Source organism: Bemisia tabaci, chromosome 9 (genome assembly GCF_918797505.1).
Source record: "Bemisia tabaci chromosome 9, PGI_BMITA_v3".
Lineage (NCBI taxonomy): Eukaryota > Metazoa > Arthropoda > Insecta > Hemiptera > Aleyrodidae > Bemisia > Bemisia tabaci.
Window position 1 is genome coordinate 24,949,476 of NC_092801.1, and position 16,488 is coordinate 24,965,963.

Genomic DNA, 16,488 nt, shown 5'->3' on the forward strand with positions numbered 1-16,488 from the left:
CATGAATTTTTGACGAGAATGATACTGAAAATTAGTAAATATATATTTAAAAAATAAATGTATGTTGAGAACGGAGGGGAAAAGGGTGTACATGCGGTGATAAGGCTTATCGTTGAAAATTAACGAAGTCGGAGCGAGAATACATAGGAAAATAAAAGTAAAAAACCACAAAATGAAATATGAATTAAAAAATTGAGCAATTTTTAAACTCTTTAAATATATGGGTTGGTTGGTAGATACGTTTGTAGCCAAGATCTTATGTGCGTATATTGTTGTTGTTGTTGTTGTTATATAAATTTATTTATAGGTGCTTTAACAATTAATAGTCATTAACACCTAGAGCAGAGATCAAAAGGAGAAGTACAAAAATTAAAAGAAAGGGCAAAGAAAAAATGAATTAAATCTGGAGATTAAGTCCTTGGAAAAGGTGGGATTTGATGAGAACATTTTGAAAGTATGGCATTGAGATCAGAAAGAAGAGGGAAAATTTTTTATTTTAGTTGTTGGTAGGTAGGACAAATATAATATAAGGCGTGTATTTATGTTCGTCGTACATTCATGTTTCTGCCGAAAGAAACCATTTGCGGATCCAGCAAATTGGCAACATTATCTTTTCTCCATTTAAACACATGGAAATGTATCGATGCTTGGAAGGGCCAGGTGCTCCGCTAAGAATCGATTACTTAGCATAGGTTTAAGTGGAGGAAATCCGGTGTTGCCAAATTGCTGGATCCGCCTCTGAAAGAAATGCTCTTTGATCTCTTTACCCGTACCACCAGCCTTAACACTAACTAAAACGCTAAAACTTCATTGATGTGTAAATCTTTACTTCAATAACATGAAACAAATCTACCCAATCTCTTCGGCCTGTCGAAGGGATGTTTTGTTTTCGTACACTACGAGGGCAAATGGATCATAGTTTACCTACGGTCTGACTTCATACCGTTGATATTGAGGTAGAAAAATAATTTGAACGCATGTATCAAGTGTATACTAAATTCCCCAGTCGAGGATATTTTTAGCCGATTCCCTGGTTTTAACTGGATGGACAATAACTGTTTTATCCTTGCGGCTGGGGCATCAACTCGGGGCCATAGACTGCAAAGGTCTCGTGGCCTATTCCACACCTCCCTTTTTCGACCAGAAGGTGACCCTGCAAAAGATGCGGCAATGTTTAAGGTGATTCGATGGACGCCATATTATGTGTTAGAGTGGCATGCGATATATCGCATCAATTGGTTCCATATCAGCTACTCGTCATTTTTCTCAAATTTTGAGATCGCAATTCTGTTGTCAGGAGACTAAAGCACTCACTTACCAATTTTAATAAAGAAATTCAACGTAATAAAGGCGTGGTTTTTTTAGAAAGAAAGTATCGCATTCGAGTGTAGTTTCGATATCAGTATCGAATGCGATGTTTTCTCTCTAAAAAAACCACGCCTTTATTACGTTGAATTTCTTTATTAAAATTGGTAAGTGAGTGCTTTAGTCTCCTGACAAGAGAATTGCGATCTCAAAATTTGAGAAAAATGACGAGTAGCTGATATGGAACCAATTGATGCGATATATTGCATGCCATTCTGACACATAATATGGCGTCCATCGAATCATCTATGCGTGTAATTTTGAGGAAATAACCACTATACTGCCGTGCTAAGGAAAAACGCCGTATGAACATTCTAAAATTGCCAAATTCCATCTGATAAAATGTCAATTTTTGAGGAGGTTTACAAACATATTTCCTTGAAATTTTCAGGAATTTTATGTGGAATTGCGAACAAAATTATGTGAAAAATTGGAGGAAAATTTTGCATAAGTTTACCTGGAAATTAGGTTTTTAAGTAAGGGAATTCGGCAACACTTGAAGGTTCAAAGGGCGCCCTTTTCAAGAACGTCGGTACAACCAGCATGTCAACGGTGTCAACTTTCCTCTGAGTTTTTTTAGTTGATGTAGTTTTTGTTGTTTTAGGTATTAGACAGACGTCAGTTAATTTAAACAGTCTTTTTGTACCAGGGTATACCGAAAAGTAGGTTTACATCCATTTTATCTCTCAAAAAATTTTCTAGATAGAGTGATTCTGTAAAATGGGTTTCGCGGGCTATATTTTCAGTTTCTCAACGACCTATAGTTTTTTTAATGGCATACGTGTTGCGGAGATTTTTAATTTTTTCTGAATCCACCTCTCCTCGCCGCGGGTCCGATTATGTTCACTCCTAAACAAGCGCGGTGAAGGCAAGAGCTCCAGTGCGGCGTGGCGTGCTTTGCGATTTATCGATTGATCTGCCATTTAAACCTATGTAAAAGGATCGATAAACAGGGTGTTTGCAACCAACACCTTAATAATCGATTCTTCACAAGAGTTTCAAATGCGGAAATATCGATAATCGATCATTCACGCCCAGCTACCCAGAGCGACACACACAAAAATCGGACTCTCGGCTTGAGGAGGTGGGCACGGAAAAGGTTAAATAATCTCAGCAACGCGTAAATCAAATTTAAATGAAAAGAAAAAAAAAACTTAAAAGCCGAAATTATGACTCATAAAACTTATTTTACAGAATTGGATCGCATTTAGCAAAAAGGAACCAGTGCAATTACAGTGTTTTCAAAATCGTACAACTTGTATTTTTACAACACCGTAATCGCGCTGGTTCCTTTTTGCCACATTTGATCCAATTACTGTATCCACGATACTTTTGAGAAACAAAATAGTGAAACTTAATTTTCGGTATACACTCGTGGAAGAAAATTTTATTTTTCCAAATAGTCTCACAATATCAGTCCATTGCCGTAAGCAATAACAGACTACTTGAATAAGGCTTGGTTCACATTATTCATTTTCTCTTGGCGTAGAGTATAGTTCTGATTAGAGTCCCTTTATACTGAGAGTCAAGACAATTTGAATCCATTTCTGATTGGTTCCCGTATTTTAGGCCTCCACAGTGTCACAAACGGGAATAAAGATTACATTTTTACCAATTGCAAAGATTATAGTCTGGAATGGACCAGGGAATTACGGGTTCGGCAAGGAACAAACGGAGTGAGAGGAGGAACGGAGAAAGGCATTTGAGAATGGGCCGATCAAAGATTACGAAAAACGTTCAATTTCTGTAATCTTTATTCCCGTTTGTGACATCCATGAGCCGAATTGTCTTGACTCTCAGTATAAAGGGACTCTAGTTCTGATGAGATCAATCTGGCGATTTGTTAAATTACCAAAGGATAACTTGCTACTTCGTATAACAACGTATAGGGTTGTGACTGCTCATAAGCTTGTAGTTTGGACTACTTTCGATTTAAGCACATTCCGTCCTCTGTCTTTTGCAAGTATAATGCGGTAAAACATTTATGATAACGTAAAATAGGAAAAATTAAAAATGAAGAAAGGGTTTCAAAAATCAAGTATACCGCTAAGCCAAAAGCAGTGCCCAAAGTATTCCGGACAATCCATGCATCTGAAATCAAAAGCCAAAATATGAGCATCTTCTGTTTACTTGAACTACGGTATTTGAGGTAGGAAAAAAAAGGAAAAAGTTACTCGTTTAAAAACCATCCAAAATTTGAGGGAAGAAAAGCTACATAGATATCTTTCCTTAGAATATGCAGATGCTTGATTTCACATACCAGGGCCGGATTTTGGGGATGGCCACATGGGCTGCGGCCCATGGCGGCAAATTTAGGGGACGGCAAATGTTGTAATTTTTTCAAATGTAGGTATCAAGAAAAGAATCTAATTCAGAAAAAATTTACAAACGAGAAAAGGCGGAAAAATCTCTCATTTCTTGAGAGTTAAAGTATAGTAATTTCTAATCTGTTCGTCTTTCGGTGATACAAGAGATAGCGCCTTTTCATCAGTCTAGTTAAGAGAGAAACCAAACACGCAGTTTGGCCTGGAGCGGCGCGGCGCAGAGAGCAATGATGACGAGGACTTGAGATGGAAAGAAGAAGCCCTCGGCGCGCCGGTCAGCATGAAACACTTAATAGCGCCTACAAGACTCCATGAATACTTCACGCATTGCGTCAAAACAGCGCAGTCAGTAGCGGTCGGCGTGAAACGTATAGCGCCTACAAGACTGTAGTGATACTTCACGCATTGCACCAAATACAGTGCGGTTGGCGCGGTGGCGGAACTTAAAATCATTAAACCACATTTATGTTTATTCCTTCATAATTTTTTAGTTCTTTTCTTATAAATGAAAGGTCTCGTCCATACAGATATAGGTTTACGGCACTTAATTTTCGCGCTAAGTTCCGTGAACTTTTGCTAGTGTTGACCGGGCTTTCACAAAAAATGTGCCCAACACGAGTAAACGCGTCTTATGCACCCCTCCTCCTCCGGTACGTTCACTTGATGGTTTATACCGATGTTTCAAAACGAATGAGAAGGGGCGACAAAATACATGCGGCCCATGGGCGGCAAGTAGGTACATCCGGCCCAGGTACATACTGGATAAATTCACTATGAAATTTGAAGAAAATATTCTGAAGTATTCATGGGATGTTTGATTTTATCAAATGAAATTTAGCAACGTTGAGAGGATTACGTCGCGTTCTCATCTCTCAACTCGGCAAAAATGGACTAGACATTTTTCTGTTGGGATTTATCATTTCTACAGCTCATTTTAAGAACAATGTACGTGGTATTGGTCTACCTACTAAGTTACGTGCTCTTGACGGTGTTAGGGATAGTAGTTCCCAATATCATAAAACTTACCAGGGGCGAGGTGTGAGTGATTGATCATCGATATTTTCCCATTTGAAGCAATGGTAAAGAATTGATTATTAAGGTGTTAGTTGCGAAGACCCTGTTTATCGATCCTTTGATGCACTTGAGAATTAATGAGCCGAACAAGCTTATCAAACTTTGGTTTGTTTTTCAAACAAGATACTCGACACCTTGTTCAACATCCACCTCGTAGGTATGTCAAAAGTTGAATGTTGGTGTTCCGAAACTAAAAACTTCCGTCGTTGCTGAGGTACCAATGGAGGGTCTCGGAGACGTGGCGTACTTTGCGATAGATCGATTGATCTGTCATTTAAACCTATTAAAAAGAACACTTTAATTTGGGGAAAAGGCTGCAAATAAAGAAAAAGGAATAAACAAAACTCGGAACGTTTTAAAATAATTACAATTTCATTTTCAACCGGAAAATAAATTAAAAACAAAAACGGGCCGTCGCTACGCTGTTATTGCGAGACCGAGACTGATTACCAGGTAAACAGACTCGGCACAGTGCAGCAAAATCAAAGCACACAAGACAAAGATTACAAAAAAGGATGGAAATTTAATCACCAGCTCCCTCTGGGAGGAAAAACTGGTGATAAGAGGCACAGAGACCATCAACATCAGCGCGGTAATTACAAAGTTTGTTCCTGCGCTTGTTTGGTGATTTTTCCATCCTTTTTTGTAATCTTTGTCTTGTGTGCTTTGATTTTGCTGCACTGTGCCGAGTCTGTTTACCTGGCAATCAGTCTCGGTCTCGCAATAACAGCGTAGCGACGGCTCGTTTTTGTTTTTAATTTATTTTCCGGTTGAAAATGAAATTGTAATTATTTTGAAACGTTCCGGGTTTTGTTTATTTCTTTTTCTTTATTTGCAGCCTTTTCCCCAAATTAAGTTGTTCTTTTATTATGTTTATTTTGGCTGATTAAGTTGTTTCTCATCCTATTAAAAAGGATCGATTAACAGGGTGTTCGCAACGAACACCTCAATAATCGATTCTTTACCATGACTAAAAATTGAGAATTATCGATAATCGATCTTTCACGCCTCATCACCGATCTCTCTTCTTTTCTGAAAGGAGCTTTACTCCAGTATGCGGCATTCAAGGACCAGCCGCGATTCTTGTCGGGACGTCAATTATTTTTCTGCGTGATCACAGCTTGTTTTATGCTCCATTTTATCTTGACCATTTTATATGATGGGTTTTAGCATCGTTTCCTTCTGATAGAATTAGGCTTTAAATAAAATAAATAGTATAATGCACCATACCTTCATAATGGCCCACAATAGTCGCAGCGTGATTCAAAGATTTTTCGTCACTTTTGCACTCATTAGAGTTGTAAATACCTGATGCGTAATGCTGCACCGAAAAAGAATTAGTCAAAAGTCCAAATTAGTCAAATTAGTCAAATTTGAAAAGTAAGAAGCAAATATTCAAAGCTTAGTAAGGTAAGAGTAAACCGCGATTTTAAACCAAAGATTTCCCGGAAAGTGTCGAGGACAAAAAAAAAAAAAAATAAACAAAATCTTGCAATTTTCATGTTCTCTGTTCGCTTTTCATACAACAAAGTATCTTCAGAGATTTCCAAATTGTAGGCGGATTTTAAACCTTAAAACTTTCAAAATGGACATATTTCTATCAAACGGAAGTGTGTGCATTATGACGTGAGGCTTTTTCTGCCTTGCTAAGCAAGAACGCCGTAAATTCATCAAAATTTTCCCACGTTTTTTGGAACTTAAGACATTATGAAATAAAACCTGTTTTACCGTACATCCTAATTTTTTAGGTCAAGTTCTTGATAGTATTTGCGAAAGCATTCTGTAAAAAAATTGTTCCAAGGTAAACAAGTTTTTCTGCCATGATAAATTGTTTCCAAAAAATTTAAAATGGCGTTTACGGTGCTTTTGCGTTGCACGGCACTGTTACGCACATATTCTTATGGGTCTCAGGGCTCATGTCTAAATGCACATAGTTCCGTTTGATAGAAATACGTCCAAATGTAGATAGAGGTCAGGAACAGTGCCCATTTTCTTGATCCTCCTCTTTTTAACAAGGTGCTTTTTAGAAACCTCTGTATCCTCCTAAAAATAACGTCAGTTTAAGTTAAACCTATCTCTTCTGGGCTAAACATGCAAAATATAAAGAACATTTTTCACGAGTGGATCTGCAGAAACACGATTCTACGATTCTGTATCCCTGAAAATTTGAAAAGCCTAGAGCATGGATGTGCCAATCCTTCGATGTCTACGGAGAATAAAATACCGTCTTATGTTGGCTAAAAATATGCTAGAATAAAAGCCAATAAACAATCAGAAAAAAAAAAAAAAAAAAAAAAAAAAAAAATTATACATCCGTACAAGATGAATAACATATGGACGATCTCTTCTACTGAATATCACCAGTATAACGATTTTTTTTAGAGGGGAAGAAAAATTAATGCTCTGATACAAGAATTACAGCAAATTCTTTAAGAGGCTGCAGTTCTAACCGATGCGATGACCAGAGAATGGCCAATTTCACTTGTTCTGCTCTCTTAAACTTTCAAAATTCTCAGATTTCGGTCATCTTAGATGGTTTCTAAAAATCTGCCACTAGGTTTGGCTTATTCCCCTGATCATTCTCTCTTTTGTCAAGTGCACATGTTAGGCATGTCTTGACAGACCCTCCCTTCCCCTCATTTCATGAATAGATGACTCCATAATAGCGAGGATTGTCATGTCACTGCTAACGAAAACAAAAGTTGAGCTATTACCCGACTTTGCAAATATATGCGATGATTGCCATTGCGACTCAGGCCATGCCTTAATAAAAAAACAATGTGCAGGAGGATGTTAATATGTTTACAATTTTACCTTAACAAGGTGGACACGCAAACGTTTCGACCAACACTGTGGTCTTCATCAGTGCACCATAGTGACCTTTGAAGACCATAGTGTTGGTCGAAACGTTTGCGTGTCCTCCTTGTTAAGGTAAAATTGTAAATATGTTAACTTTATCCTGCACATTGTTTTTTTATTAAAGCATGACCTGAGTCGCAATCATTGCACATATTTGTAAAATCGGCTAATAGCTTAACATTTGTTTTTGCATGCTGAGTAGCCGAAAACCAACAGATCTTGCCACTGCTTACTTGTAGTTCATCTGGCTGGTGTATGCCAGTTGGGAGTGGACTACGGGATAGAGCAGCTTCCATTTCTCCCTGCGTTTTGACCTGCTCAAAATGGTTGATCCTCAAATATCGCGGAATATGTTTAAAGCAAGTTCCTGATTCGGCCCAGTAAGGGTAATCTTTCGCTTTCGCAACTCCTTCTCTACGGATGTGCTCCAAAGTGGGTTTTAGACTGCCGCCTTTGCAGCCGTTGCACTCCTTCACGCAATCGATCAGATCTACCGACATTCACATCAAGGACAAATACAGACCAAGCAAAATGGAGGTAAAAATTGCACGCTCACTTGAGCCACATACGAAAAATAGCTTAAGGTGATTCGATGAACCATATTTAGTGTCAGAACGGCATGCGATATATCGCATCAATCGGTTCCATTTTTTCAGCTGCTTGTCGTTTTTTCCCAATTTTGAGATCGCAATTCTGTTGTCAGGAGACTAAATCACTCACTTACCAATTTTAACAAAGAAATTCAACGTAATGAAGGCAAGGTTCTTTTAGAGAGAAAATATCGCATTCGAGTACAGTTTCGATATCAGTATCGAATGCGATGTTTTCTCTCTGAAAAACCGCGCCTTTATTACGTTGAATTTCTTTGTTAAAATTGGCAAGTGAGTGCTTTAGTCTCCTGACAACAGAATTGCGATCTCAAAATTGGAGAAAAATGACGAGTAGCTGAAATAAAGGAACCAATTGATGCGATATATCGCATGCCGTTCTGACACAAAATATGGCGCCCATCGAATCACCTTAATTACCAATCTAGGAAAGAAGACAAAGCTACGTCATATCGCCTTCAAGTTCAATATAGGCAACACGAGCTCCCACGTGGTCGAATAGTGGTATCCTGGTATCTTCGTTAAATGGCACGCTCATTCGGACCACTTTCAAGAACATCTTTGTACCAAACTAGAAGAGGTCACTCTAATGCGTTATCAGTTTGCCTCCAATTTTTAGGGTAGGCATCAAGAGCTTCCACGTGGTCAAATAGTCGTATTATCCATCATAACATACAGCCAGGTTTCTGGAATAGTAGATAGGAAAACGTGAGAGGAAATGAAATGAGGAAGAAGAAGAAATAGAAGAATTAGAAAAAAAAGAAAATAAAAAAATGATGAAAAGGGAAAGAGGAAGAAAATAAGAAAAAAGAAGGAGAAGAAATGAGGAAGAAGAAAGACAATACTAGAAGAGTGAAGAATCAAGAGGAAGAAGAATATGCGTTAAAGAATAAAAAGAAGAAACAAACGAGAGAGGAATAATAAAAAGAGAGAAAAAGAAAACAAGCAGAAAAATCCAACATGAATATGTTGGAAAAGCGTGCCGAATAACTAAAATGTTGGACACATACCTACTATTTTCACGTCTTTGTTATTTGCATCAATTGGTACTTTTTGCTAAATTTGGGAGAAAATATTGATTCATGAACGTTGAATGTAAATTGATTTTAAAGATTTCGTCCAATTATCTTGATTTTAAGCTGATATGCGGCATTTCGCACGACCGTGATTTGGGCGAATTGCCGTGCATCGAAATCGCGTTGAGTTAATCTCTTTGGATTTCGAATTGTAACTTCTCTCCTATTCGGCCGATTTTTACAAATGAGGTCTCTTTTTATTTGTACTTTAACGGACAGTAAGGAAAAACTCGCTAAATAGACGGAAAACAATTTTTGTGAAAATTTGGTGGATCCTGGCGTCACGGTGAATGGTTAATCGGGCGTGGAAGATAATAGGTTCGACGAGGCGACCCTCTCCTCGCCGTCTTTCATTGCCTTGCTCGAAACCTGACACCCAAAGCTATATCGGGAGATAACTGCAGTGGTTTGAGTGGATTTCTGCAGGGGCCACGGTTAGTACATGGTATAAAGAGTCACGAGGCTCATCACAGATTGCACTTGCAGTGCAAGACGCTCATTGGCTAAACAGTTTTGGCGGGAAAGAAGGTTCTAGAGTTGAGTCCTCCGAGCGTAAGAAAGCTTCTATGAGGTTTTTGTCAAATGAAATAATACGGTTTTGACAGGAAAATGTTCTCAAGGGTTCCCAATTAGCAGTTCAGTCGGTTTTTTGGTAAGAGACCACCAGGGCTTGACAGTATAATGGTTCAAAGACAAGAAAACGGGTCCGAGGAAAAAAATATTTGGACGGCCCGTTGAATAGCATTGGTTGATCGGTGTGCTGTACTATGGTACATCCGAGTGATTTCAAAAAGCGAGCCCTACTGGCACGCTTAAAAAGATAAACAAAAGATAGAGTAAAAGAGAACGGAGAAAGGATAAATAAAAAAGGGGAAAACGACGAAGAAATAATTAAAAAGAGAATGAGGCAGAATAAAATAAAAAGATGAAAGTTAAAAAAGACGGGAACAGGAAATGACTAGAGAAATAAGAAGAATAAGGGATCAAAAAGAATGTACAGAATAAGATAAACATTGACATTAACAAGGACTCTTACCCTGGCAATTTTTAGCCAATTCCTCCATTAATCAAAAGATCGTTCATTGAAATTATAGTCTGCATAGCGAAACATGGCCCCATGGCTTCAGTTACGCTCTTTTCGCTGGTTTTTAAGGAATATATAGCGGGAAAATATTATTACCAACTTGCAAAAATGCCACCGTATGTGCATGAACTTTACCTTGTGCCGAGAGTATGGTGACCTCTTTCTGATCCAGTGCCCAAAGGATTTCGATAGCTGAATTCACAGCAAAAGCCCAACAACTTCCGCACATACGTCCATACCACACCTATTATGTCACATAAAAAGAAGAGAGAAAAGTCGTTCATTACTCTGGAAACAAAAATGGTTGTCTTGGCAGCATTCGAAAATCCCTATCTTGTGATACAACCTTGAAAACATAAAAAACTAAACACTTTGGCGCAAACCGCAGATCCATTTCTTAATTTTTGGCCGAGTTATGATAGGTCAAAGGTCAAATTTTACCTATTTTCAAAAAATCATAATTCCGGTTCAAATTATCGTAGAGAAAAAATAAGACGGTAAAATTCACCAAATTGTAAGCACTTTTAAGTAAAAATCACAGAAATCACGTAAATTTAATTTTAAGGGGGGTTCGGACCCCCAAATACGTCCGTTCAAAGGTCATACGGTTTTCCCGCGAAATGAGCTAATTAACCGTTACTTTGCCTCAACATTATCTCGGTAAGTTCAAGATTAATTCAGCATTGCATTTTCAAGTTCCCAAATTTCGGGCAAAGTTTTAACAAAAAAACGAAATTTAATCTCGTAATTTCATCACCTTAAATTTGTTTTTTTTTTTTTTTTTTTTTTTTTTTTTTTTTTTTTTTTTTTTAAATCTTTGCCCGAAAGGGGACTTGAAAACGCAATGTTGAACTCACTCTCACTCCATCATACATTGAAAAAAAATTCTCGGCGTTTTTACCACGGTCCGTTGGTACCTTTTCCATCTCACTTTATTACTAATTATTGGTAATTTTACCGAGACAGACTGGTGAGCTTACCTAAAAACCGGTATTTTAACTGTATTTTCCAGGTAAGAATACCACTTTTATTGGTAATCAATTCCCGGTAACTTTGCCATTTTATCTCGGTAATTTTACCACAGTCGATAAAAAATATTGGCGTTTTTACCAAGGTCCAGTAAAATTACCAATTCCATAAATGGTAATTTTACCAAGAAAAAAGTGGGATCAAATAGAACCGTGAATTCTCGGTAATTTTACCCTTTTCTCAGTAAATACACCGAGATTTTTTTTCAGTGTGCGGTCTTGCGTGGACGCACCTGATTCTGCACTTCCGGATAGGTATCTGCGGGATCCCTCCAGTCAGACTGGGAGTCTCCCTCGGGATCCTTGCCAATCCAACGGGTTGCCAAAGGCCTGGAGCTGGAAGGAGCATAAGGGTTAACAGGAGCCCCGAGTGATTCCGACGAAGGTGGATCCTCTCCGACCCACAAGCGTTCCTTTCTTGGGATCGTCGACCTGGACCTGGACCTGGGAGTTCCCTTGATTGGAGAGGACTTTGAACGTCCCAACCCAGTCTGTAAGAACATACGATACGATATGTGCATATACATGTACAGTAACATACGATATGGACGTATTCCTATCAAACAGAACTATGTGCAGAGGGAAAGATGGGGTGTGCTCGTTAGGGGTCGGCCGTCGGGCCATAAGAATGAATGGGAAATATAAAGCGCTAGTCTGCCGTGCTAAGGAAAAACGCCATATGAACCTGCAGGCGTTGCCAAATTTTCTTTCATAAAACGCGAATTTCCTGGTAAATTTATGAATATTTTGATCCCAATTTTTCAGATACTTTAGTTTAAAATTTCACCCAAAGATTTTGAGAATTTAAAGGTAAGATATTCATAACTCTCCTCAAAAATGAGCATTTTATCGAAGGAAATTTGGCAACTCTCGAATGTTCATGTGGCAGTAGTGACTTCAGCGGCAACGACGAGAGGAACGGCGATCGGGGTGGTCTTTAACTCATGAGCCCTGTCAACAAGGCTCTACATAAATGCCCACGGCTCATGGGTGCCGCACTTAGTTGGCTCACAGTTCCGTTTGCTGAATTGGAGAAGCGGGATTTCACGTTCTGTCAAACGGAACCATGTGCACAGTGACCTCATAAGCACCTCATAAAGATGAGGTGTGCTCGTTCGTACAAACAGAACTAAGTGCAGAGGGAAAGCCCTCTACACTTAGTTCTGTTTGGGAGATGTACGTCTATGTATTGCATTGATTAGATCCATTTTTTAGCTACTCGTCATTTTTCTCGAGGTTAGGCAAGACAGCCATAAGTGCTAACTTCTGCATGCTTCGTGTTTACCTTTTGTACGCACATCAAACCCATTTTCAGGTTAGAAATTGGCAGAAAAGGGCGATACTTCGCTTAAAAGCAGTGTTTTCATTGGCTCTCTGGAGAAATAATGTCACTTTCTGCTGTCTTACCTAAAACCACGTCATTTTTTGCGCCCTTACGACTTTCTCACATGTCTTGATTTTAAATAATAGAGATGAATTTTTCTGTTATACCTACTTCAGTATTTTCATCGAAAAGAGGTTAGACGAATTTTGAAGGAAACTCGATTTCAAAAATTTGACACTTACTGCTCTCTTCGCTATCATGACAGTATATCTATGCAAAATTAATAAAGAATCTCACTTTTTTGCCTGAGCGCCCACTTGTGCTGGCGTTGGAGTCATCTTCGGACCGTCCGCCTCGACCTCCTCCCGGAGGAATTGTCCCTTCCAGGACTCGGCGACTGGGAGGCAGACCTCTCGAAGGGATTGTCCCTTCTAGGACTCAGCGACCTGGAGGGAGACCTTCTTCCTCTCTTGGGTGAGGTAGAGACTCTTTCCTTCTTGGGTGAGGTTGGGTATCCTTTAGATGATCCTCCCGTAGTAGCTGAGTCTGACCATGCATCGAGTCCGCGAGGCCGGAGGCTGCTAGATTGGCGACTTAGGAGCCCAATACTAGATTTGTACTCTTCACCTACACGAAGATTCTCAAAGGGATCATTCAATCGGGTTTGATGATCAAAATAAGCCTATCCAGAGACAAGAGACCCTCCACTAGTATCTTGGCCATTGTGGAAGCTTTTACTTTCGGGACTTCAGCATTCTACTGTTGACTTACCTACATGGTTGATGTTCAACAACGTGTTGGCAGTTTCGTTTTGCAAACAAGCCGAAAATGGCCGACGTTTGGGAAACTTGTTTGGCTCATGACGTCATCCGAAGCTCATCATCGACCATTTAGGTAAGTCAACAGCCGAAACTAGGGTGATGACTGTTGCTCCCTAATAATTGTCCATAAGGAATTGTTGAAACCCCGAAAGTAAAAGCTTCCTTATGTCGCTAGGAGGCCAGTGGAGGGTCTCTTGTCTCTGAGCCTATCCGAAAAGTTATCGATGCGACTGGGTGTTTCGGCTCAAAATTTAGAGACGTGTCCTACTTATTGACTTGAATTCTGCCGTGCTAAGGAAGAGCGTCGTATGAGCTTTCAGACGTTGCCAAATTTCCTTCGATATAACATGAATATCCTGCTAAATTTAAGAATATTTTCCTTCCAATATTTCAGATAATTTTGTTCGCAATTTCGCCTGAAGTCCCTAAAAATTGCAAGGAAAAATATTCATATCTTTCCTCAAAAATAAACCTTTTATCAAAACAAATTTGGCAACACTCGAATATTCATACGGCGCTCTTCCTTAGCATGGCAGAATTGTGAACAGGGTATCAAAATTTTATCCGATTCTCTGCTTGTGATTTTTGTCGAACAAAAAGCGGAGGCACACTTATTATTTTCGACTGACAACCTCATCAGTCGCACAAGGGATCGAGTCAATAGGTGAAAATTTTGAAACTTTAAAAGCTCATAACTCCATTTGTACAAAACTTTGAGGTTCCAAAATTGATTCCATTGGTTTCCTCGTGAAATTTTCCCCCCTTATAATTTATCATGTGACGGGATCAACGACAAAATTTGCAGTTTCAGTAAAAAAAAATTCCTGAGTTTTCTGTTATTATAAGCTTCTACTTGAACCTTGGTTCGATGGTCGAATCGAATACCGAAAAAGGGGCGAAAGTCAGCCCTTATTTTGGGAGGCTCTTCAGAGCTGGGGCCGAATTTTGTCGGTCCTTTCACCGTACTTAAATATACTTAGGACGCGTCTCGACTGCACATTAAGTCCGGCTTTTTTTTGTTTGTTTTTATTATTAGATAATTGAATACATTGACATGTTAGTGAGAGATACATATTATATACATCTTATTCTAGGAAATGGAGAACTAATCTAATGCAGCCCCGGCACCACCTGAAGGCATTACATCGGGGGTTTTTGGTGCTGAGTTGTTTCTGTTATTATCAACTGACTTATAGATTTTAGCCTTAGATTCTAATATATCCTTAATATACTTGTAACCGAGTTTCCAGTAATTTCTATTTTGTAACATTAATTCCAGTAAATTATTTGCATTAATTTTAGAGTTCAACTTATTTTCTAATTCTAACTTAGGGGCTATATTAAATTTACATAGAAAAAACGTGTGATCGGGAGTGTCGAGCTCGCCACATTTGCATAGGGGAGAATTTATTATGTGTCATTTATTAAGTCCGGCTTAGCGCTTCTGATTGGCCGGTGGTGCGGTTTGAACTCATCGATGGCTGTCAGTTGCACTCCGTGTGATAAAGCCGACAAAATTCGGCCCCTGGTTGTTTCATTAAAATTACATGATCGAATTTATTTGAGAATAAATTTGTTGAGAGTCCCTTTATATGAGCGCTACATGTGCTTACAGTTTCTAGTGTATCTCTCCTGTAATTTTCATGTTTCCAATTCAAGAATAAAATTACACTCACTTGTTAGATCGGTGAAAGGGCCGACTCCGAAAACGAGATTACCTCTGCCCTTATGTTTCTCATTTAACGCATCAATAACAATCAAATTGTCTTTGAAAATCTGCATTCTTTTTCGTGTTTCGTCTTCTGACTTGTAAGTCTTTCCGTACGCTTCAGCGTATAATGCAAATTTTTCCTCCAATTCCATTTCAGATATCTGTCTCTAAAAACAAATGTCGACGAGAATTATTATCGGCGATCAGTTACAAAAAACCAGTGGCGTGGCGTGAATGATCGATGATTGATATATCTCCATTTGAAGCAATGGTAAATAATCGATTATTAAGGTTTCCGTTACGAACATCCCGTTTATCGATCCTTTTCCATAGGTTCAAATGGCAGATCAATCGATATATCGCAAAGCACACCACACCAATGGTGAGAAATTCCTAAAAACCGTGAAACTTGGTGTTTTGAAGATGAAGGAAATGAAGATTTTAGGTCTGTCTAAAGGCCTTATCAATTTGAAACAGTTTGATTTCAAAATGCAGTATGGTAGGAAGGTCTGAAACTCTTGCGATCGGATGATCTGATATTATGCTTTTTATTATAAAATCAGAAGAGTAACGCGTAATGCATAACTCCTAAAGCGCAAAGGTCTCTGGGGGGGGGGGGTTGGACCGCAAATCGGTTAGGGTTCGTACCTCCCTCGTTTTTCTTATCAAGATTATGTTCTAGAACTACGTGGAGCCGTGGAGCACATAGGAATGGAGATGTTGCATGTGTGAGGAATTTGCTATTGGACTGTTGATTCTTATGTAAAAGTTCGCGAGAAACACGATGTGGTCACTGGTTTTCTCTGAAATTAACTCCCAAACTCAAAAAAAGCTCTCCGGTTGAGGCCAAAATGAAAGGGATATCCCACGCTATCCTGAGAGTCCACCTCTACATCAAGACAAACTCTCCATGCAAAGATAGTGAGCAAATACATTGACAGGGCTGCCACTTTATTTGGGGGCTCTAAAAATGAAAACACGGCATCGCTGCTAATGTATTTGCTCCCTATCTTTGCATGGAGAGTGTGTCTTGATGTAGACGTGGACTCTCAGGATAGCGTGGGATATCCCCTCCATTTTGGCCTCAACTTGAGAGCTGTTTTTGAGCTTTGAAGATGATTTCAGAGAAAACCAGTAGCACCATCGTGTTTCTCGCGAACTTTTACATAAGAATCAACAGTCAAATCGCAAATTTTTCACACATGCAACATCTC

At 38.9% G+C, this 16,488-nt stretch overlaps 2 protein-coding genes across 2 annotated transcripts in view; both read right to left on the minus strand.

Annotated features, from left to right (window-relative positions):
* On the minus strand, positions 1 to 13,002 carry LOC140225463 (uncharacterized). Its single transcript, XM_072304466.1, has 7 exons — positions 12,985 to 13,002; positions 11,652 to 11,909; positions 10,526 to 10,634; positions 7,856 to 8,112; positions 5,994 to 6,084; positions 3,410 to 3,456; positions 1 to 1,153 (listed from the first exon to the last, which is right to left on the minus strand). Exons 1-7 carry the CDS (start codon positions 13,000 to 13,002, stop codon positions 1,061 to 1,063), a joined length of 873 nt encoding a protein of 290 aa, XP_072160567.1. The 3' UTR covers positions 1 to 1,060.
* The window catches only part of LOC109039252 (uncharacterized), a 19,102-nt gene continuing 14,383 nt past the window's right edge, over positions 11,770 to 16,488 (minus strand). Inside the window, exons 4-6 of the mRNA XM_072304214.1 lie at positions 15,240 to 15,441; positions 13,040 to 13,369; positions 11,770 to 11,909 (exon numbers count right to left, since the gene is read on the minus strand). Coding sequence (XP_072160315.1) covers positions 13,077 to 13,369; positions 15,240 to 15,441 — 495 coding nt within the window. The 3' untranslated portion in view covers positions 11,770 to 11,909; positions 13,040 to 13,076. The remainder of the gene's footprint in view (positions 11,910 to 13,039; positions 13,370 to 15,239; positions 15,442 to 16,488) is intronic.

Excerpts from the sequence above, each read along its gene's own strand:
- LOC140225463 (XM_072304466.1), bottom strand. Across the intron at positions 6,085-7,855 it reads ACCAGCCAGATGAACTACAA|CATTACGCATCAGGTATTTA; the intron begins GTAAGCAGTGGC and ends TTTTCGGTGCAG. Across the intron at positions 1,154-3,409 it reads GCACTGCTTTTGGCTTAGCG|GGTCACCTTCTGGTCGAAAA; the intron begins GTATACTTGATT and ends CATCTTTTGCAG.